This window comes from Haliotis rubra, unplaced genomic scaffold, assembly GCF_003918875.1.
Source record: "Haliotis rubra isolate DU_JTF1 unplaced genomic scaffold, ASM391887v1 Scf661, whole genome shotgun sequence".
Lineage (NCBI taxonomy): Eukaryota > Metazoa > Mollusca > Gastropoda > Lepetellida > Haliotidae > Haliotis > Haliotis rubra.
The window spans coordinates 167785-192818 of NW_025767370.1; the positions used below are offsets into that span (position 1 = coordinate 167785).

At 42.2% G+C, this 25034-nt stretch overlaps 1 protein-coding gene across 2 annotated transcripts in view; it reads right to left on the bottom strand.

The window, feature by feature from the left end:
* Positions 1–25034, bottom strand: part of LOC124257472 (protein LZIC-like) — a 151396-nt gene that overhangs the window by 104538 nt on the left and 21824 nt on the right. For both annotated transcript variants that reach the window (XM_046691540.1, XM_046691539.1), the window contains exon 2: positions 5950–6068. In XM_046691540.1, the coding sequence (XP_046547496.1) occupies positions 5950–6050 (101 nt within the window). In that variant the 5' untranslated portion in view covers positions 6051–6068. The remainder of the gene's footprint in view (positions 1–5949; positions 6069–25034) is intronic.

Below are 25034 nucleotides of genomic sequence, written 5' to 3' on the forward strand. Positions count from 1 at the left end.
ATGTGTAATACAGGACCCCCAGGTTCGGGTAGCTACTTGTATGTATAATACAGGACCCCCAGGTTCAGGTAGCTACTTGTATGTGTAACACAGGACCCCCAGGTTCAGGTAGGCAGTTGTATGTGTAATACAGGACCCCATGGTTCAGGTAGGCACTTGTATGTGTAATACAGGACCCCCAGGTTCAGGTAGGCAGTTGTATGTGTAATACAGGACCCCATGGTTCAGGTAGGCACTTGTATGTGTAATACAGGATCCCCAGGTGCAGGTAGCCATTTGTATGTGTAATACAGGACACCCCGGGGCCAGGTAGCCACTTGTATGTGTAATACAGGACCCCAGGTGCAGGTAGCTACTTGTATGTGTAATACAGGACCCCCAGGTTCAGGTAGCCACTTGTATGTGTAATACAGGACCCCAGGTTCAGGTAGCTACTTGTATGTGCAATACAGGACCCCCAGGTTCACGTAGCCACTTGTATGTGTAATACAGGACCCCCAGGTTCGGGTAGCTACTTGTATGTATAATACAGGACCCCCAGGTTCAGGTAGCCACTTGTATGTGTAATACAGGACCCCCAGGTTCAGGTCGGCAGTTGTATGTGTAATACAGGACCCCATGGTTCAGGTAGGCACTTGTATGTGTAATACAGGACCCCCAGGTTCAGGTAGGCAGTTGTATGTGTAATACAGGACCCCATGGTTCAGGTAGGCACTTGTATGTGTAATACAGGACCCCATGGTTCAGGTAGGCACTTGTATGTGTAATACAGGACCCCCATGTTCTGGTAGCCACTTGTATGTGTAATACAGGACCCCCGGGTTCAGGTAGCCACTTGTTTGTGTAATACAGGAACCCCGGGGTCAGGTAGCCACTTGTATGTGTAATACAGGACCCCGGGTTGAGGTAGCCACTTGAATATGTAATACAGGACCCTCAGGGGCCAGGTAGCTACTTGTATGTGTAATACAGGACCCCAGGTGCAGGTAGCTACTTGTATGTGTAAAACAGGACCCCAGGTTCAGGTAGCTACTTGTATGTGTAATACAGGACCCCCAGGTTGAGGTAGCCACTTGTATGTGTAATACAGGACCCCAGGTTCAGGTAGCCACTTGTATGTGTAATACAGGACCCCAAAGGGGCGAGGTAGCCACTTGTATGTGTAATACAGGACCCCCAGGTTCGGGTAGCCACTTGTATGTATAATACAAGACCCCCAGGTTCAGGTAGGCAGTTGTATGTGTAATACAGGACCCCAGGTTCAGGTAGCCAATTGTATGTGTAATACAGCACCCCCAAGGGCCAGGTAGCCACTTGTATGTGTAATACAGGACCCCCAGGTTCAGGTAGCCACTTGTATGTGTAATACAGGACCCCCAGGTTCAGGTAGCCACTTGTATGTATAATACAGGACCCCCGGGGGTCAGGTAGCCACTTGTATGTGTAATACAGGACCCCCAGGTTGAGGTAGCCACTTGTATGTGTAATACAGGACCCCCAGGTTCAGGTAGCCACTTGTATGTGTAATACAGGACCCCCAGGTTCTGGTAGCTACTTGTATGTGTAATACAGGACCCCCAGGTTCAGGTAGCCACTTGTATGTGTAATACAGGACCCCAGGTTCAGGTAGGCAGTTGTATGTGTAATACAGGACCCCATGGTTCAGGTAGGCACTTGTATGTGTAATACAGGACCCCATGGTTCAGGTAGGCACTTGTATGTGTAATACAGGACCCCCAGGTTCAGGTAGCCACTTGTATGTGTAATACAGGACCCCAGGGGTTCAGGTAGCCACTTGTATGTGTAATACAGGACCCCAGGTTCAGGTAGCCACTTGTATGTGTAATACAGGACCCCCAGGTTCAGGTAGCCACTTGTATGTGTAATACAGGACCCCAGGTTCAGGTAGCCACTTGTATGTGTAATACAGGACCCCCAGGTTCACGTAGCCACTTGTATGTGTAATACAGGACCCCCAGGTTGGGTAGCTACTTGTATGTATAATACAGGACCCCCAGGTTCAGGTAGCCACTTGTATGTGTAATACAGGACCCCCAGGTTCAGGTAGGCAGTTGTATGTGTAATACAGGACCCCATGGTTCAGGTAGGCACTTGTATGTGTAATACAGGACCCCATGGTTCAGGTAGCCACTTGTATGTGTAATACAGGACCCCATGGTTCAGGTAGCCACTTGTATGTGTAATACAGGACCCCATGGTTCAGGTAGCCACTTGTTGTGTGTACAGGAACCCCAGGGGTCAGGTAGCCACTTGTATGTGTAATACAGGACCCCGGCTACTTTGAGGTAGCCACTTGAATATGTAATACAGGACCCTCAGGGGCCAGGTAGCCACTTGTATGTGTAATACAGGACCCCAGGTGCAGGTAGCTACTTGTATGTGTAATACAGGACCCCAGGTTCAGGTAGCCACTTGTATGTGTAATACAGGACCCCCAGGTTCAGGTAGCCACTTGTATGTGTAATACAGGACCCCAGGTTCAGGTAGCCACTTGTATGTGTAATACAGGACCCCCAGGGTTCAGGTAGCCACTTGTATGTGTAATACAGGACCCCCAGGTTCAGGTAGCCACTTGTATGTGTAATACAGGACCCCCAGGTTCAGGTAGGCAGTTGTATGTGTAATACAGGACCCCATGGTTCAGGTAGGCACTTGTATGTGTAATACAGGACCCCATGGTTCAGGTAGCCACTTGTATGTGTAATACAGGACCCCATGGTTCAGGTAGGCACTTGTATGTGTACAGGACCCCATGGTTCAGGTAGGCACTTGTATGTGTAATACAGGACCCCATGGTTCAGGTAGCTACATGTGTGTAGGACCCCAGGGTTAGGTAGCCACTTGTATGTGTAATACAGGACCCCCGGGTTCAGGTAGCCACTTGTTTGTGTAATACAGGAACCCCCGGGGGTCAGGTAGCCACTTGTATGTGTAATACAGGACCCCGGGTTGAGGTAGGCACTTGAATATGTAATACAGGACCCCCAGGGGTTAGGTAGCCACTTGTATGTGTAATACAGGACCCCATGGTTCAGGTAGCCACTTGTATGTGTAATACAGGACCCCCAGGGGCCAGGTAGCCACTTGAATATGTAATAAAGGACCCCAGGTTCAGGTAGCCACTTGTATGTGTAATACAGGACCCCAAAGGGGCCAGGTAGCCACTTGTATGTGTAATACAAGACCCCCAGGGGCCAGGTAGCCACTTGTATGTGTAATACAGGACCCCCAGGTTCAGGTAGCCACTTGTATGTGTAATACAGGATCCCCAGGTTCAGGTAGCCATTTGTATGTGTAATACAGGACACCCCGGGGCCAGGTAGCCACTTGTATGTGTAATACAGGACCCCCATGGTTCAGGTAAGCACTTGTATGTGTAATACAGGACCCCCCATGTTCAGGTAGCCACTTGTATCTTTAATGATGGACCCCCCGGGTTCAGGTAGCAACTTGTATGTGTAATACAGGACCCCCGGGGGTCAGGTAGCCACTTGTATGTGTAATACAGGACCCCCAGGTTGAGGTAGCCCCTTGTATGTGCAATACAGGACCCCCAGGTTCAGGTAGCCACATGTGTGTGTAATACAGGACCCCCAGGATCAGGTAACCACTTGTATGTGTAATACAGGACCCCCAGGTTCAGGTAGCCACTTGTATGTGTAATACAGGACCCCCGGGTTCACGTAGGCAGTTGTATGTGTAATACAGGATCCCATGGTTCAGGTAGGCACTTGTATGTGTAATACAGGACCCCCAGGTTCAGGTAGCCACTTGTATGTGTAATACAGGACCCCCAGGGGTTAGGTAGCCACTTGTATGTGTAATACAGGACCCCCATGTTCAGGTAGCCACTTGTATGTGTAATAAAGGACCCCCAGGTTCAGGTAGCCACTTGTATGTGTAATACAGGACCCCCGGGTTCAGGTAGCCACTTCTATGTGTAATACAGGACTCCATGGGGGTCAGGTAGCCACTTGTATGTGTAATATAGAACCCCCGTGTTCCGGTAGCCACTTGTATGTGTAATACAGGACCCACAGTTCAATAAGCCACTTGTATGTGTAATACAGGACCCCATGGTTCAGGTAGCCACTTGTATGTGTAATACAGGACCCACGGTTCAATAAGCCACTTGTATGTGTAATACAGGACCCACGGTTCAATAAGCCACTTGTATGTGTAATACAGGACCCCATGGTTCAGGTAAGCACTTGAATGTGTAATACAGGACCCCCAGGGGTTAGGTAGCCACTTATATGTGTAATACAGGACCCCAGGTTCAGGTAGCCACTTGTATGTGTAATACAGGACCCCCAGGGGCCAGGTAGCCACTTGTATGTGTAATAAAGGACCCCCAGGGGCCAGGTAGCCACTTGTATGTGTAATACAGGACCCCCAGGTTCAGGTAGCCACTTGTGTGTGTAATACAGGATCCCTAGGTTGAGGTAGCAGTTTGTATGTGTAATACAGGACACACCCGAGTTCAGGTAGCCACTTGTATGTGTAATAATGGACCCCCCGGGTAGAGGTAGCAACTTGTATGTGTAATACAGGAACCCCAGGGTTCAGGTAGCCACATGCATGTGTAATACAGGACCCCCCGGGGGTCAGGTAGCTACTTGTATGTGTAATACAGGACCCCCCGGGTTCAGGTAGCCACTTGTATGTGTAATACAGGAACCCAGGGTTCAGGTAGCCACTTGTATGTGTAATACAGGACCCCCCGGGGGTCAGGTAGCCACTTGTATGTGTAATACAGGACCCCCCGGGTTCAGGTAGCCACTTGTTTGTGTAATACAGGAACCCCCGGGGGTCAGGTAGCCACTTGTATGTGTAATACAGGACTCCAGGGTCAGGTAGCCACTTGTATGATGAATACAAGACCCCCAGGGGCCAGGTAGGCACTTGTATGTGTAATACAAGACCCCAAGCATCCAGGTAGCCACTTGTATGTGTAACACAAGACCCCCAAGGGCCAGGTAGCCACTCGTATGTGTAATACAGGACCCCCAGGTTCAGGTAGGCAGTTGTATGTGTAATACAGGACCCCATGGTTCAGGTAGCTACTTGTATGTGTAATACAGGACCCCATGGTTCAGGTAGCTACTTGTATGTGTAATACAGGACCCCCAGGTTCAGGTAGCCACTTGTATGTGTAATACAGGACCCCCAGGTTCAGGTAGCCACTTGTATGTGTAATACAGGACCCCCAGGTTCAGGTAGCCACTTGTATGTGTAATACAGGACCCCCAGGTTCAGGTAGCCACTTGCATGTGTAATACAGGACCCCCCGGGTTCAGGTAGCTACTTGTATGTGTAATACAGGACCCCCAGGTTCAGGTAGCTACTTGTATGTGTAATACAGGACCCCCAGGTTCAGGTAGCCACTTGTATGTGTAATACAGGACCCCAGGTTCAGGTAGCCACTTGTATGTGTAATACAGGACCCCCAGGTTCAGGTAGCCACTTGTATGTGTAATACAGGACCCCCAGGTTCAGGTAGCTACTTGTATGTGTAATACAGGACCCCCAGGTTCAGGTAGCTACTTGTATGTGTAATACAGGACCCCGGGGCCAGGTAGCCACTTGTATGTGTAATACAGGACCCCCAGGTTCAGGTAGCCACTTGTATGTGTAATACAGGACCCCCAGGTTCAGGTAGCCACTTGTATGTGTAATACAGGACCCCCCAGGTTCAGGTAGCTACTTGTATGTGTAATACAGGACCCCCAGGTTCAGGTAGCCACTTGTATGTGTAATACAGGAACCCCCGGGGGTCAGGTAGCCACTTGTATGTGTAATACAGGACCCCCAGGTTCAGGTTGCCACTTATATGTGTAATACAGGACCCCCGGGGGATTCCCTACACATACACTGCTGCTTTCCCCTCATTGGAATGAAAAGTATTGCAACTGTGCAGCATATTACCTGCATTCTTCCAAGTCAGTTAGCTGCTGCATTAGGCGATCAAGTTGTTCTTCCATGTTTTGCCTCAGCTTTGATGTTTCCTGTTGCCCTCGAGAAGCCATTGATTGACTGTACTGGTACTGAAAACAACCATGTTCAGTTCAGTGTGCTATCTGCATATATGACAGCGCCTTGCAGCTCTATAGATCTACTGTACTCTATGCAGGGCTCGATTTAAGAGAGGTTAACCTACTGGCACCAGGTGCAACCTAAGATAAAAACATAGTTGCACCAGCCAAATTCCAGTTGCACCATAGTGTGAGGTTTCGGTGCACATGAACATATTTCCGTGATGTAGTACCTATGAAACCATAGCAACTCAGAGACAGAGCCCTGTTTACAAGAGCTGTCATAGCTGAAACGTGTATACATATGAATAGCAATGTTTTAGTACCATAGCTATTCAAAGTTTAGAAGAGAAATGAGCTGACATATATGTGCTTATAATGTTAGATTTATTGTTGATTTATTTCTCAAAAATTGACTTGCACCTTGTGCAAGTTAGACTCATAACTAGGTTGCACTTTGTAATATTGTGTTGCACCAGTGCAAGTAACAAAGCACTAAATCGAGCCCTGCTATGTGTACTTCTTGTATTTTTTCTGAAGGCATAATGGAGATGAACATGTTTTCAATATATTAAACATGGATTTGATAGAGTTAACAATGATTATCCTTTGAAATCAGCGTGTGAAATTCAAACAAACAAACAAACAAACAGGTGCCAAACAAAAAATATTTTTCAGGGGCACATTTTCAGAAGGTTTGAAAAGTAAACGTAGTAAGAGAATTGCGCTCGCGCACTCCTGGATCTGTGTATGGCTATAAAATTACACAGAAATGTAGTACATTAAATTTCCTATTCGTTGGTATACATTCAAGTGCCAATATATAGGCAGTTAAAAAAACAGGCACTGCTAAAGGTTGTCCAAAATTTTGTTATGCGTTTAAAAACAGTAAATTTCTCCGCTTTTTATCGTTCATCGATAAAAGCACTGTGCTACGATTTTTTTAATTTGGCATCTTAACGGAAAGTGTGAGCGAAAAAATACAGCCTGATATCTGAACGACATAAGTATAATGTGTTTGTGGGAGTATGCATAACTTTACACTCATGATTTGCAATAAATGTCGAAAATGAATTTTCTTCTATGATGGCAAACGACGACAGAGAGGTCATACACGTATAAAGATACGGAGGCATAACTCTGCTATGCTTAAAACTAGGTTAATGTAACTCATCACCCCTGCGAAACTCAGTTCATGAGTTCATGAACTCTTCATGAACTTCATGAACAGTTCACGAAGAGTTCATGAAGTGTTCATCAACTTCAGCTAAAATCTTCATGAACCTTCTTCATGAAGACACACTTCATGAAGACTTCATCAACTTCATGTAGTTATTTTACACTTCATGAAGTTATATTTTACTTCATGAAGTTTTTGTTCATGAACTAAGACTAATCTTATTAACTGTAAATTTCCAGAGTAAACTACATTCGTGAACTCTTCAGGAAGTCTTCGTGAACTCTTCATGAAGTCTTCGCGAACTCTTCAGGAAGTCTTCATGAAGTGTTCATTAACACTTCATGAATTATCTTCATGAACTCTTCATGAAGTAGATGTCTCATTTAACTCATTAAGGCCGAGAGACGCATATATGGGGCAAATTAATCAGCTCCTCACAGCGAGTGACGTGTTTATGGGGCAGGTAATTAGCAGTTTCTCACAGCGAGGGCCACATACAGTCGTCAACCGAAAGCACCTCTTATTCAGCGAGAGACGCACATGTGTGTTGTACTTTTAAAAATCGCACTGTACCTATTATTTCAACCAATTTAGCAGTACTGAGCAACAAATGTTAGCTTTTCTTACGAGAGATCCCACCTTTAGTATCAATCAGAAGAAGTATTTAAAGTGTTTTGATAACAATTGATAATCATTATCATAGGCTTGTACAGCGTTTAGCAAATGAACGCATGTCGGCGAGAAAGGGGATTAAGATGTTTTTACAGAGGTAAGTGCCTGGTACTCTTCCTTGGGAATGGATACTAAAATACTTTGTATGCACCTTGATTGAATTAGATGTAATGGTTTAGAGGTTACTAAAAATTATATTTCCTTCAACTACCTAATAAATAGGAAACAATATACGAAATTTCAAGGACATACAAAGAATTCAAACACAATAGAATAGTTTGAATTTACTTTTTAGGCATCATTACGTTGTCATGTTTCATATACTGAAACATAATGTATAAACACAAGTAATTATACATCCAAGCTCGAATAGATTAAACATAATTGAACCTACTAATTTGAAGTTTACTGAATTGTAACTAGTTGTTTTCCATAATCTAAAGTTCGTGAATGTTACCTAAGCTTAATATAAAGTGATAAGTCGCTACTTTGCATCGAATACATATATACATGTCAGTGTTATTACAACAATGAAATGTTTTTCTACGTTTGTTACAAAAGACAGTAAGTTGGTAATTCAAAACATTGTCACACATGGACAGAAGTAATACCATAAGTTATTACATGTAAGCCATACAAAGGTATTTCAAGCATTTTTGTTCAAGCTGTTGAAAGTTTCATGTTGATTTGAATTGTCAGTTTTCTATGTAATTTACATGAGCATTCTGTAAAACGTTTGTATTTGATCTGTGTTTAATTATCAAATCCGGTGCAATTATCACGTGTATCAATCAACTCAGTCTCTATTGATCCATCGTCAATAAAAGCTGGATAGTATATCAGTTACGGTACCGATACACATGCGTATAATCATTCAAGCAGATTACAGTAATGAGATAATTGAAAGCCTCTTTCGACCTTGAAATAACAGCCTCCGGTAGAATGCATATGTAGTTACGTCCTTGTTGAAAGGTTTGTCCCGTGACAAGTGTAAAATAAACAGATGCGCTGTTATATCATTGGACACCTTGCTTTATGGAGTCACGCCCCTCTCTGTGATGTTTATACATGCATGCACATCTGTAATCTTATGAACCTCCTTTGCATTCAGTAAAGATATAGGCACGCCCACCTTCATAAATATTGGGGGTGTCAACTGCAAGTTTATACACTATAATAATTCAGTATAGTGGCACCTCGTGAATTCTGTAATGCGTGTACTCTAGTTTGGATAGTCATTCGTATCAAGGTGAAGATTATATTTACATGTACAGCAAACCATTATGTTTTATGTACTAGTTATGTGCATAAAATGTATATGAAAATAAATACTACCTCTACTCAGTGGTTGGATTTCAATCGCTTTGTTTTACTTATCGAAAAACACTAAAATGAGGACAAATAAACTCGCCAAAGTGACTATCTACTCCTATTTGTCTTATGTGTATATTTCATACATCGTTACCAGTGTGTGTGTTTACAATACACAAACTATTACATGATAGCTTGAGTTGATAAAGCCGAAACCCAGCATATCGACTGGTCAAGGATATAGCCAATAACCAATCTCTATCCAAGCTGCTGAGTGACCAAACGTGCTCTTCAGAAATTTCGCCCACGCCCCGTCACCTGTCCTTTCCTCTGTGACAGGTATCTCATGATACGATTGGTCGCAGATAACATATGACCAGCCACTAAACTGAACAGTTGAGATACCAGTGTGTATGTTTACAATACATAAACTGTTACATGATAGCTTGAGTTGATAAAGCCGAAACCCAGCATATCGACTGGTCAAGGATATAGCCAATAACCAATCTCTATCCAAGCTGCTGAGTGACCAAACGTGCTCTTCAGAAATTTCGCCACGTCACCTCCGTCCTTTCCTCTGTGACAGGTATCTCATGATACGATTGGTCGCAGATAACATATGACCAGCCACTATACTGAACAGTTGAGATACCAGTGTGTATGTTTACAATACACAAACTGTTACATGATAGCTTGAGTTGATAAAGCGAAACCCAGCATATCGACTGGTCAAGGATATAGCCAATAACCAACCTCTATCCAAGCTGCTGAGTGAACAAACGTGTTCTTCAGAAATTTCGCCCACGCCCATCACCTGTCCTTTCCTCTGTGACAGGTATCTCATGATACGATTGGTCGCAGATAACATATGACCAGCCACTACATTGAACAGTTGAGATACCGAACGCTCTATTCGAAATTTAATGACGCCCTATCACGTGACTCTTTGTTTTATGTCTATGCAAGGAATATGTAGTATACATTTTGTATATGTATGTTTGTATGGTCACGTGATGTTTTCTGCATTAAATCTGTATGAAATAAAGTGCAATGCTATGAATGTGCTTTGTGCTAGTCACAGACTAGCTTTATAGTACTTTCATTAAAATAATTCGTAAACACTAGAAATGTATCGGCAAAACCGCTAGTTTCGTCGAAGATTATAAAGTATGAAAGTAAATTCTTCTTTACAGTATGTCATTGTCATAGATGTTTTGTAAATTTAAACCTCACACAATGATATAAGAGAGAATTTGTTAACGTGTGTCTCATCTGTTACATACAAAGAATACATGTGTATGCATATTGTGAAAAAATATAAATGTAAAAGCCGACAAAAGGTCTACAAGAGAAACTTGCAATAAAATTACATAAAGCTTGCAATACACGACATGTATTCACACCTGATTTCTTTCAACATATATCTTTACGACACAATTAAACAATCAGGACTTGTTTGTACGACTAGACAGTTTCCTGTGATCCCCAAAACCTGCCAGGGAAATCAGGTGTGACTAGCACTAATTAGTCTCGGGCACAGAGAGTGGGCAATCAACGAGGGCTTCCAGGTGTGATGGGGCTCTCAGGCTTAATGAGTTAATGTTCATGAATTCTTCGTGAAGTCATCATGAAGTCTTCATGAAGAATTCATGATGTTTTCGACACAGAATTTGTTCTGGATACGGACGCTATATTTTCATTATGTTTTGTTCACACTGAACAAAACTATTCCAATACAAAGATCCCCAATGTGAGAGCGGACACATTTTGGTAATTTCACAATTTATAAGAAAAGATGACAATGTACAACATGAGAAAGAATGTAATAGCGATTTGGATGACCCTATCCGATATTTAAATTAGTTCTTAGATTCCCATATTCTTCTGTTTGTGTAGATGTATTTTGACTAAGTTTGCATCATTATTAACAGAGTGCAAACCATATCTTCAAATGTAATGAAATTACTGAAAAGATTACATTTTAGTTGACGTCATTGCTTGTTTAATGCATTTTGCGACATCTGGAAAAAGATGACATTGATATGCCGATTTGTATATATCTCACCTAATTTCCATAATTTTCATTAATTGTATAAAAGGTCTCGGCTTCTGTGCCAGAATTTAACACTCTTTAGACAAAACATAAAATGACTGATATTACCATTTAAATAGTGTCCTGATTATATCAACAATCAGACGGTTTGACTGTGTATCTTATTGTGAGCAACATGTGCACCTGTTTGGCATCAATATAACATAAATGAAAAATAATATTTCACTTCACCCCGAATAATTTCTTAAGGATAAGTTTTTTCTTTGTTTATGATTATGTAGCTAAATATGCAATGAAGGATGCAAACAGATTGCATTTTTGTATGGAACTATTGTAGTATAGATGTAAGGTTTGTCCAAAATATGACATGACATGGTTTAATATATTCAGGCACATAAAGAAACTGTGCATTATCAAAATATTATCCCAGTTGATAAGTACGATAACAATGTCAACAGTACATATAAACTTTAATGGAGGGATCATGAGACCATAACAAGTCGGGAGAATTTCAAGTCAATCACAATGACGTCACGAGTCCATAAGTGGGACAGGGGTCAAACGACCATGTCACAAGCTCAATAACGGGTATGTCCACCATCGGCATTGAGAACAGCAGTGCATCGACGACGCCATAGAGCCTATCAAAGGTGCAAGGAAGGCTTGTGGGATGTCACGCCAGATTCTCTCAAGTTCTGTTGCAAGGTCACGGACGTCATCTGGCAGATGAGGAAGACGGTGTAGATGCCGATCCATCTCGTCCCAAACATGCTCTATCGGGGAGAGATCCGGTGAATTTGCAGGCCAAGGCAGTAAGTCAACGTTGTGGTGTTGCAAGAAATCCATAGCAACCCTTGCCGTATGAGGGCGGCCTGTGGGAATGTTAACCCAGGGCCATGACATTGCAGAAAAGGAATTGCCACAGGTCGAAGAATCTGATCCCTGTAGCCCACACCAGTTAAGTTGCCCTGAACAATCACCAAAGGAGTTCTTTGGTGTGCTGTTATTCCACCCCAAATCATCACGGAACCACCATCAAAGCGATTCCTCTCCAAGACACAGGCCTGTGCATAGCGTTCTCCCACGCGTCTATAGGCACATTGACGTCCATCACTATGGGAAATGTTAAACCTGGACTAATCTGTAAAAACAACATTTTTCCACCAAAACAAGGGTCGGCGGACATGATTTCGGCACCACATGCGGTGAGCTTGTCGATGACGTTGTGTGGGGATTGACGCATATAACGGGACGTCGTGGTCTGATCCCGTGATGACGTAAACGTTGTCGAACTGTGTTGGGGTGGATACGGCGAAGTCCTGGGATGGTTCGGGCAGTCATCACTGCAGTCGGAAACCTGTGGCGCAGATGGGTCACCCTTATCCATCTGTCCTGTCTTGGCCTTGTTACACGTGGACGTCCAGAATGTGGCCGATCAATGACGTCATTTGGGTTCTGGTAGCGTCTCACCAGTGCAGAAATGGTGTTCCGGTGGCAGTGGAAATGTGCAGCAACTTGTCGTTGAGACATTCCCCCACGGACCATCCCAATGGCCTCATGACGTTGTGCAGACGTGAGCGTTGGCATGCTATGCGTTTCAATAGCCGTTTAATTTTTTGAACGATCGCAAGGGCAGGGGTTGAGCTTTCCAAAGTGACAGTATTGGTTGGCATTCATTTGCTCTGCTTCTCTTTCCCGGATTGCACGTGCAACAACGTATTGCACGTCTCAAGGACGAACCCACTGACGTCACGGAACGTGGCATGTGCATGCATGTTGGATACATGTCACTAATCTCTGAGTTTAAATCCTTATGTTTCTACACAGGTTTGATAAATTTAGATTTTAAATTTTTGTATGCACAGTTTCTTTATGTGCCTAGTATATTTTAAAACAATTTTTGTATAAACAGTATACAGTTTGATAACCTGTCATCACAATATGTTTTAATCGAATATGAATTGATTCATTGTTATCAAAAACAATGATAGTGAATCATGAAACATTTCCGACAAACGAGCACCTGGCCAATCAATATACATCATTGCTTTGTCTATAAAATGACACAAACGAATTCAATTAACAAGACAATTCCTTTAAATCTGTGTGTATATACATTTCATAAAATGTACAATCACTTTCTTTAATATTATCAGTTTTACTAATAAGGTTGAATTAAATCGCTGTTCATTAACCTGCACTTTAGCTTTGTCTGAAATAACAGTGGATGGTATCAAGAAACAGGGAATTTTCTGCAGAAATCGGAACTGTGAAATATATTTGAGTGCGTGACATATTCAGAAATTTATTTGACTTCAAAGTGAGGGGTGAAGGGGAAGGACACATATGTAATTATATATAATTATTAAAATCAAACAATAGTTACCAATATGAATAATTAAAAAATTCTACCTCTTTAACATCATGTTAAATATTCTAGCAATTTGGCTGACATCATACGAAAATTATCCATTGACAGACTTATAACATTTGAAACTGATCCCCAAGACTGACTGACTGACTGAGTTTGGTTTTATGCCGCTTTTAGCAATATTCCAGCAACATCACGGTGGGGGACACCAGAAATGGGCTTTAACTGATCCCCAAGAAGCTAGTGAAGTTGATTATACCCACTTTCATGGTCCTTACAGTCACTCTTTATTGATGGAGAGAGCTCTGCATGTTGCTAACTTTTAGAGGTAAATGTTTTCACCTGCTGCAGTAGCTTAAAACTTTATCCACAGAAGGCTTGCAGGAGATAAATCAGACATTTCTGATGTTTATTGGTTAATGCTGCACTCAGCAACATTCCAGCTACAAAGTAGTCAGTGGTCTGTAGATAATTGAGTCTGGACCTGACATTCCAGTGATCAATAGCATGAGAATCAATCTACGCAATTTTTTGATAAGACTACCTTTGTTGACCTGGGTGCTGTTGTCCAAAACAACCTTAGCGCTAAGACTACCTTAAATCTATGTTACCGTCACCTTGGCTCTAAGATCACTTTGTACAACGGCACCCTAGTCATCAAGTCTGCGCACCTGATCCCATTAGTCGCCTCCTATGACAAGCATGGGAGCTACAGACCAGTTCTTACCCGAATCTTCACAGGTGGACATTTCTGAGGTGGAGGGTCCACATTTCTATCTTTTGGCAGTTAACCTTGGGAAAGAATGATCTTTTTCCAAACTGTTCCATAGATAAGTGAGGAGAAGTGACTTCTGACACGCTATGAAGATAATCTCCTCCACTTTCCTCAATTCAAGCCAATCAAAAAAATATTAAAGTTTTTCCATCTCTAAATATTCGCGATTAAAAGAATCTTGAATAATCCTAAATGCAATTTAGATGCACAACACGTCATGGTTTGTTAACCCTTCACTGATTGGTCCATCTATAAATAGCGACCAATCAAATGGCAGTTTTCTTTCTACATGTTCTGTAAACAAATTGATAATGGCAAGCAAGCAAGGTCGAAAGCTTCTATGTGCGTTAAAGCATTGGCTTGTCATGCCGAAGACCTGGGTTCGATTCCCCACTTGGGTTCAATGTGTGATGCCCATTTCTGGTGTCCTCCTGCCGTGATATTGCTGGAATATTGCTAACAGCGGCGTAAAACCGTACTCTCTTATTCCCTCAGGAGTTGGTCCAGCAGAGGTCGAGGGAAATGTGTAAATGAGCAACGCCTTCACCTCATTGACATAGCTGATATCAAATGTTGGATGAACAGTAATTTTCTTATATCGAATGATGACAAAACTGAGATTCTCATCATCAGCTCCAAACAAACAAAAAAGTTCAAGGTCCCTGGAGTTCAAATGGGAGACACGTTTGTTCAACCAGAAAGCCATGCTCAAAATCTAGGTGTCATCTTTGACTCAACATTAAGTATGGAAAATCACGTCAGTAACATCTGCAAATCTGCTTATTACCACCTAAGGAACATCAGACAGATTAGCAGGTACATGGACACACCATCATAAAAATGCCTAACCCATGCATTTATGACATCACGTCTGGACTACTGCAACAGTCAACTCTATGGAATACAGCAGAAATACATGACAAGTTACAGCGTGTTCAAAACACAGCTGCCAGGCTCATAACACGCACACACATGTATGTGCACATAACACCAGTCCTGAAGGACTTACACTCGCTCCCTGTAAAAGACAGAGTTGTATTCAAACTTCTAGTGTTTGTTTACAAGTCCATTAATGGGCTTGTTTCCAAGGCGTTTCTGACTAGCACCTTTACCTGGCAGGTAGACGGTTTTTACCTGTCGGTATCCCACACTTGGGATGGCGTGTCGTTACCTGAACTACGGTATACCCCCGTACTTCGGTCCTGACGATACGGGATGACCGAGAGGTACAGTGTCAGTACCCGGGTGCCCTTGGAACTTTACCGTAGTTCCTCCAGCAAACACAGGACGATGATCTTCGTTCAATAGTTTTTATTAACACTGTGTTGCTGGTCAACCTACTCTATGGTCACTCTATAAGACTTCAGCCGCAAAGCTTCAGTCTTAAGCCAAATGCTGGTGCTTCAATATAATTTCCGAGACGATTCCTAGTGACCAACATCAAGAGTAGGCCCGCACCAGACACCCGTCTCTGAGCTTTGCTCCAGCTTAAAACTGGGTTCCTACGTCACAGCCAACACCCTTTTCCATTTTTTCTATTGGTCAATAACCCATAACCTGACTATCTATTACTCTCCCCCACCTCTATTTCGTACCCCCAATACCATATTTGTAAGACCGTGAGTCGGATTCCAGGAATCTCAGAGTCTCTCTCCCCTAGCCATATATGACTCGTAGAGTACAAAGAATTGGTAGCACGGTCCCCGGCCACGCCGCTCCATCTTGATAGTGTAGTAGTTTTTCCCTTACCTAAGCTATGAGTCACCTCACCTTGCCCTCATCAGCTGTAACGACCTACTTTCATGTTTATTACCTTCGTTACTGACTTCCTACCTTACAACGTTATTAATCACTTCATATCTTAAATATATTATTAAATCCTCTCATAATTTGTATCTTCTCACCTCTTAATCACCTATTATTAATAATGTTAATTGTATATCTATTATTGTAGCAAGTACCATAATCTCATGCCTCTAATACTTGCTCCATTCTATCTCCTGGAACTAGTCAACTTTCACAAGCCTGGAAGGTCACTCAGATCAGCTACTTGGCAAATCTTAGATGTTCCATTTATCCGAACCACAACATGCGGGGACATACATGTTCTCCTTCAGCAAAGTGAACATCATCAAGCAGAAATGTCTGCTGGGGTGTGAGAAGACAAATGCATTTTAATGGCCCAGTTTGCTGTAGGCTACTGAATGTTTGACTTGTATCCAATGAACCCTGAATTTTTTATGGTCAGACGTTAAGAAAGAAGACACAACTAGGCGATTCCAAAGTTATTGACCCTGCATATCTATTGTCTACACTCAACAAAATAAACAGATATTCCACTTCCTCAGGTTGAATCTGTGCTTACAATGTACATCAGTAGTATAGGTAAGGGGGGTTATATTACAGGTCCTCTGAGAGCGTTATTTATGGCTAATTCAGCTCCCAGTGACCCCTAAAAATCATGATTCACGAGCGGAGGCATCATTTGATGTCCTTTTCAATATCCACATATAGGAGCCTAAATCTCTAGGGCACCGGCGAGATTTGGCAGCCAACGCCAAGAAGACCAAGCGGGTATAGCTTCTATCATAAACATACACGCAAACAAAAGTACACCTATTTTCTACTCCATTTAGAAGGAGTGCCCGGGTTTGACCGTGCAAACTGATTTGAGCGTTTTTGTGTTCTCGTCGGCCGGATGTGCTAGCCAGTGTGCAGTGCTTCCAGGTCGTGTGGACGACTTTCCAGACAAACACGGCAGCTAGCGAAAGATAGGTGCACTTTTGGGCCAATTCTAGCATCTGCCCCACCTTCTGGATATCCACATGACTCTCTTGTTCCTGAGACCTCTATGCTTTCTATTTCCTGGTTGAGTTCGTCGAGAGTGGAATCGTCGTCGCCGTCCAGCCTAGACGAGATATCGACCAACATATTCATTGTTTGCTCAACACGAGCCGACAACATCATCGCGGTTTGCTCCGCTCGAGACTCAATCTTCCACAGACAATCGTAGAAGTCCTGAGTGGTGGGCGACGTCAGAGCTATCTCGCTAGCTGGCAAGAGGGTCGAAGGTTATGTGACAGGCAATACGGGCGTGCTGGAGGGTAACGTCGGATTTGGAGCTATCTTGACGGCGGGCAAGAGGGTCGAAGGTTCTGAGGCAGGCTGGATTTGGTGCTATCTCCCTAGCGGGATAGGAAATTGGCTTTGTAGCTAATTGCATATCTTCTTCTGTATTCCATATTTTGCGTAGTCGATTGCAACCGATTCCAAATCATTGTTTTGTTTCTTGTGCAGAGATATTTCCACACATCTTGCGAATCTCTTCCACTTAGTCTTGCTATCGACCAAATGGAAGAGATTCGCAAGATGTGTGGAAAGATCTCTGCACAAGAAACAACAATTTGGAATCAGTCTTTTCTGAGGCATTTTTTATACTATATACAGTCAGCTCTCGTTAATCCGACACTCATTAATCCGACAATCACGTTAATCCGACAAAAAATTAGGGAACCATTTAAAACTGTGATAATGACTCTCGTTAATCCGACATTCTCGCATGAAAGGTGATTAGCGCCTGCCTTACTGGCTGCTTGACACCCACGTCAGTGAACATCACACTTGTTAATTAGAAACACAAGATAATTAATTGAGACGATTTAATCAAGAAATAACAATAGAGCGAGCTGTAGCATTCATCACAAGATGTCTGTCGCGAGTACACCACCTGATAAGGGAGCCCGAGTAGAAGTTACGCCATTGATCACGAAAAAAATCTGCCTTTTGAAGAAGGACAAACCCCAGACAACACAACAACAAGTCATCACTTTTGCTGCGCAGAAGTTTGATGTGAAGATTGGACGATCAACCGTATCTGACATCCTGAAGCAGTCTGCTAAGTGGTTGAGCGTCTCTACGACTGATTCAAATGCTTTAAGAGCTAGAAAACCCCAGCAGGAGGATCTTGAAAAGGCCTTGTTTTTATGGTTTACCGATGTTAGAAGTAGGTCCATTCATGTGAATGATGAACTGTTAAGAGAGCAGGCTAAGATTCTAGGTGAGAAATTAGGGGTTACTGACTTTGCCTACAGTAGTGGATGGGTGACCAGATTTAAGCAGCGACAAGGAATTAAGACGCGCAAAATTCATGGTGAATCAGCCTCAGCCCCACAGATCGCTGTAGACGCAGGTAGAGAAGAATTGCAGCAAATCCTGGCTGAATACAATCCGTGTGACGTCTACAACTGTGATGAAACTGGCTTGTTTTACAAAATTGAACCCAATACCACACTGAGCACTTGTCCTGTGTCTGGCAAAAAACAAGCAAAAGATCGTCTTACTGTTATGCTTGTGGTGAACGCATCAGGCACTGACAAACCTAAACCACTGGTAATATGGAAATTTAACAGGCCAAGATGTTTTGGTAGAATTTTGATCCTAATTCTGTGTGTCACTGGTATGCAAACAAGAAGGCTTGGATGACAGCACTGATCTTCAAAGACTGGCATGTGAAGTTTGATAGGCACATGCGCACACAGCAATGACATGTGATATTGCTGATTGACAACATGAACAACAAAAAAAACATCAAAGACTTTTTCAAGTTTTAAATTATTGTTCACCAGACATCCACATGTTAGTGTGGAACTAGTTGTATGTAAACAGTGACTCATTCAACATCCGGGTCATAATGGCTTCTGAGAGTGAAATAGCGACAACCGTTAAAAACAAACGTGAGTTTTGTGCCAATGTGATTTTGAAATCGATACAAAACTGATTGATTATGTGATTTAAATATGTATGTTATGCCATCTATGAATGTTAATAAATGATATCAAGGATGTATTGTTATATTTTTTATTACTGTGAATGTTTTTACATACGAAGACGATAACCAGATCTACAATTTCTGATATGCAGGCAAAGGCTGGGAGACTGGAAAGAGTTTGCAGGTGGATTCCCCCCGAGATTTCCGGCGAGATAGTCTACCATCAAGATATCGGACACAAGGTTGTTGTCGTGTGTAGAAATGCTGTGCGATCGATTTGCTGCACCGAAACCCATTTCTTGGAAAGTTGCTGCGATTTGCTTTGCCATAGTTGTTGTTGTCGGAGTGTATCCTCTATACTGTAGCAACTCCATATGTCTAATTGGAAGTTCGAGCAACATTGGTGCCTGTTTTTTCGTATACCTGTCTTGGTGTCGGGTCGAAAATAGGGTTTGTGGTTGCTGATAAAAAGGGCTGCCCAAGCGAAAATGAGATTCTTATAATGGTGAATACCGACTGGCTGTCAGACTATACAGCGAGAGCTGTTGGGAGAATATAAGCTGGCTACAGTAGAAAAACTCGTACCCAACTTGATGGATAAGATGAAATACATCGTCCACTATCGAAATCTGCAACTGTACTTATCATTAGGCATGATGCTCAAAAAAAGTACATCAGGTTCTGAAGTTTAATCAAAGTCACTGGATGGAGCCTTACATCAGGATGAACATGGATTTACAGAAACAAGCAACTAGCGACTTTGAGAAAAATTTATGCAAACTCATGAACAATTCTGTCTTTTGTAAAACAATGGAAAATTTGAGAAAAAGAGTCAATGTCAAATTAGCCTGATCTCACGAGCAAGATAAACTTAGGAAATTAATAGCGAGTCCGGCCTTTAATCGAAGTAAACTCATCAACGATGACTTGGCAGCATTGCACATGAACAAGAGTCACATCAGATTCAATCGACCGGTCTACGTGGGGATGAGTATTCTCGATTTATCCAAACACTTGATGTATGACTTCTCCTACAATATACTCAAGAAGCAATACGGTGATAGATGCGAGGTGTTGTACACCGACACCGATTCGTTGTTGATGGAAATTCAAACAGAGGATGTGTACAAAGATATAGCGAAAGACATCCACCTGTACGATACGAGTGACTACCCAATAGACATATACAGACAAACTTTATGGATAAACAACTTCTTTATTTGGTAGATGCGACATTTTGATACAGATTCTTTTATCATTGTCAAGAAAGTAAACAATGCCACTCAAAGAAGTTACCCAAAAGCCCACGCCCTGCACAACATGGTGAACAAAAAGGTACTTGGGAAAATGAAAGACAAGTGTGCCAGGACCCCGATTGCTGAGTACGTCAGAATGAGGCCTAAAATGTTTTCTATTCAGAAAGCCGACAGCGGCGAGATAAGAAAGGCTAAGGTTGTGATGAAATATGTCGTGAAAAAACAAATAAAACATTAACAACACAAAGAGGCCCTATTCCATAGGCAAAAATTCAAATGAGAAATGAATACTCTGAGAATTGACAAGCATAGAATATACGTTTGAGAATGAATAAAACATCGTTGTCACCGACGGATACAAAGCGATGGATTGCTAACGGTGGTGTAACCACTTTAATACGCTTAAGGACACAGTTGTATTAATGGCAAAATACCCTAAATAAATAATAAGATTTACTACCTCCCACAGGTATATTGGAAAGTGGTCCGAATACATAGAAACGTGTGGCCGTGTTTGTCTGGAAGGTCTGATCCATACGACTTGGAAGCACTGCACACCAGCCGACAAGAAGACAGAAACGCCCAAACCAGTTTGCACGGCCAAACCCGGGCACTCCTTCTACATGGAGTAGAAAATTATAGGAAATTTTTTAATAGGATATTTATATAGCGCACATTTCCACGCAACTAGTGCATGCTCAAGGCGTTGGTATTTTTTCCCTCGATCACTGGATGTCAATCTCAACGGCACATCGTATTGTCAATCTCAACTTGCTGGGGAGTATACAACTCTTGCTGCCACTAGGCGCACCGAGTTATTGTGGCTTTCTCATCCTAACAAGGTACCCACAGAAAATAGGTGTACTTTTGTTTGCGTGTATGTTTATGATAGAAACTTAATAATACCCGCTTGGTCTTCTTCTGGCATTGGCTGCCGAAACTCGCCGGATCCCTAGAGATTTAGGCTCCTATATGTGGATATTGAAAAGGACATCAAACGATGCCTCCGCTCGTGGATCATGATTTTTAGGGGTCACTGGGAGCTGAATTAGCCATAAATAACACTCTCAGAGGATCTGTAATAGAACCCCCCTCACCTATACTACTACATGATAGTACATCTAAACAACTGTCTGCTAGTGAAGGCAGCAGTCACAAATCTGTTCTGGAGATACTGTTACCTGATTTTTATGATATCTTAGTGTGATGTCACAAAGTGGGTCCTCAGACTGTGTACCCCAGATAACACGACATTGGTCTATCAGTGGCCACGGTCAGCAAGACGACAGTGGCTAATAACTGGCGACCTGCTTGTGGTCCAACAGCGTGTTTGTGGTAACAATTTTCCATAAAGTTATACAACATTGTAACATATTCATTTTCATAAACAAGAAACATTATTTACGTTGACATCCAGTCCTGGATATGAGAATATACATATATATATATATATATATTTGGCAAATCTCACACGTTTCTTTACAAGAAAAAACTAAATGATTCAGATGTTCGAAACAGAAGTCATCAAGAGTGAACAGTTTTGTCTCACGACCGCCATTTTCAAAGAACAAGAGCGACTGATTCCCAACTTGCATTCACTGTCCCAATGTTGGAAATGATATTGGCAATATCATCGTCAGATTTCTTATGTTGACCCAACATTTAGGCAACTTATCGTGTATTTCTTTCAAAGAACACTGTTCTTAACAGTTAGCTTTTACAAGATGTGTGCATGTGTATCTTGTATTTCTACGAGCAGACGATGCAATGTTAGAATCAGGACCTGAACACGGACAAAGCACCCAAGACAAAAGAGTCGTTGTTCATTCAGAAATACCAAAATGAGTAATTTGTTTCTTGAAATTGTTAACACTGTAATTATGAATCACATGACCAAACATGTTAACTCAGGCTGACAAGGTAAGGCTGTCATCTGTGGGATGACTCCATGCCCTGATACACATACATAGCTCAGCTAGATCATGCACTTATGCCCACCTGAATGATACAGTGAATAAAGGCAGAATCATAATTGGGATCACCAATAATGCCACTCAGAAAAAGTTACAAAAAGCTGACTCAAAACTTGACAGATGCTCACATTGTGCAGTGCCTGTGAAACCATAATCAACAACTGAAATGTGTGAGCAGTGAAGAAATGCCACAAGTGTGTGACAAAAGACAGATTCAATGATCAAAATAAAGTGATGTGTTATGTATAAAGCATTGATCAATTGTAGATACAGTGACATGTCTCACATCAGCAACCTTGACAAATGCCCTGCTTTTAGTGCAACATACTTGATCTGGCAAAAATCATTCCCCATTACAAAGCAGAAAGCAAAACTCAGAAGAAAACAAATGTTCTTGACAGTGTCATCAGGTCAGTGTCAATGTAATCGCTCTGATCAGATTCTGATGACAACATTGAAAGAGATTGTGATTGTAGTTGAAGATAAGACCACAAAGAACACGTTGCTAGGATGTTGGTGAACAAAGAAACAGTACATTTCCAATTGAAGCTGGACACGCTGAAAGAAAGGAAAGTGATTAGAATCGTTTATGCAAAATCAATGACATGAAGTTGGAGTTTGTTGTGAAAAAATTGTGATCAGTGCACCATTCTGTTCTCAATTGGCAATAGGGACATTCTTGAGGAGGTTTCTGATATCTTCAAAGGTGAAGGACATTTGAAATAGACAAGACAATAAACCCAGTAAATATGCTGGTAAGGACATATAAGGTGGAATTTATTCTGACCTCACAAGTTGGGTATTATACAGAAAGTGTCCATAGAGTGGATTTAATTTATGGTAGCCATAAAAGGCAATGTCTTAACAGATATCTGGATCCCTTGCTTAAAGCATTATGGTCACCATGTAGGGTCCAACTGAAGTCTCTGGAGAAACCCCTTCTCTAACTGGCGTGCTGGTCTGCTTGTGGGGAATTAGCTCAGCAAAATATTATTATCTATGGGTTGGTGACTCCATGGAAGAAGCCACCGCAGACCATTAAAAAAACCTTATAACTCTTTTAGAATGTTCCAGAGGCAAAACTGATTCTGAGTTGGACATGCAGGGTCTACAGGTATATTGGGAATAGCATATTTTGCACAAAAGTTGTCAGAACAGCTGTCAGAAGCTACTGCACTATTCAGAGGACATGTGTTTGTATCTGACCTTGACGTGAATGGAGTCTATCAAAGAATTTGATTACCAGATTGAGCAGAAAGACTTTGTTGATCTGATTCTATTCAGAGGAACAAAAATATTGCCCGACTGAGTGTCAAACACTGCCTCGATACATTGAAGCCATTGGGTCAGAACAAGCTCTGATTTCTTCACTCTGACTATCAATCCCGTGACAATTGGGTGGTGAAACACAGTCAATTGTCTCTGAAGAACCATGCAGCAGTATGGCACTGGATGCAATCATCTATGTATCGTCTTAATACAATCCCCCCTTGCAATTGAGGAACTGTGTGATGATGGGCCTCGTGAGGCGGGTAAATAGCTATAAGAGGACCTTCCATTGATAGTGTATTCCCTGGAGGATGAACTGTAGGTTCTTCAAATGGCTTGGGTATATTGGTACATGTAGGTAAGCATCTTGGAGATTGAGGCTGATTATGTGGTCCCCTGGTTTGAAGATCAAAGATGAAGTGCTGAGGTGTCTCAAGGTGTGCATGTTGAAGACCTTCATGTTGAAGATAATGTAGAGCTTGTCCTATTTTGGAACAAGAATGATCTGCCTCAGGGGACTCTTTCACTAACTTGTCTAACAACGTACCTCTGCTTGTTTGAAATGCCGACAGCTGATAAGATATAATAGATCAAGAGGGTTGGTCGTCTGGGAAAGTGATCAGTGGATCATCAGTCTGTTACCCTCTGGTGTAGAGTAGAAACATTGGGGTCTTCCACAATAAAATGAAAAACTGAAAAATGCAGAAGTGACATGATTGATGAAGAAAGTGAGCAAAGCTGGCGCTACTGGACTGGCGAAACAGGCCAAATGAAAACATAACCAGTTCAGCCATTGTTCAGTAACAGAAGTTGGACTTGCTGAACCTTTCACAGGAACGGTCGGGTTTGCTCTCTATTGTCCTTGTGGTTTGGTAGACTGTGAGTTTTACCTGAAGTCATGGCGATGCCTGAACCACAGTTTGTCCAGCCCAAACCTCCAGTACAGCTTGGGAGTAAACTGTGAGTGTTCAAGCCAGAGTCTCTAAGTTAGTCACACCATAATCTATTCTGATGATCCAGTATCCTGAGAGACTATTTTGAAATTTAACTCATAAAAATCCTGTGGATTGGAAATCTTTAATAAATTATTCAGGCTATAAAACGGATTTCTCATTCTAAAGAATGTTCCCACAGAGGGCAATTGAAGTGGTATCCAAACATGACAGGAGTTACCTCCCCTGTGATGTAAACCTGGTCGAGTACATACATTGCATGGCCCCCCTACTGTCGATCAACATTTGTCCTTATGGAGTTTCTATCCAGTGGCAAAGCTACAGAAGACACATCCCTTCCATGCACAAGATACTATATTATATTGCCTGTCTGAAGATTTATGAAAACACAATATGA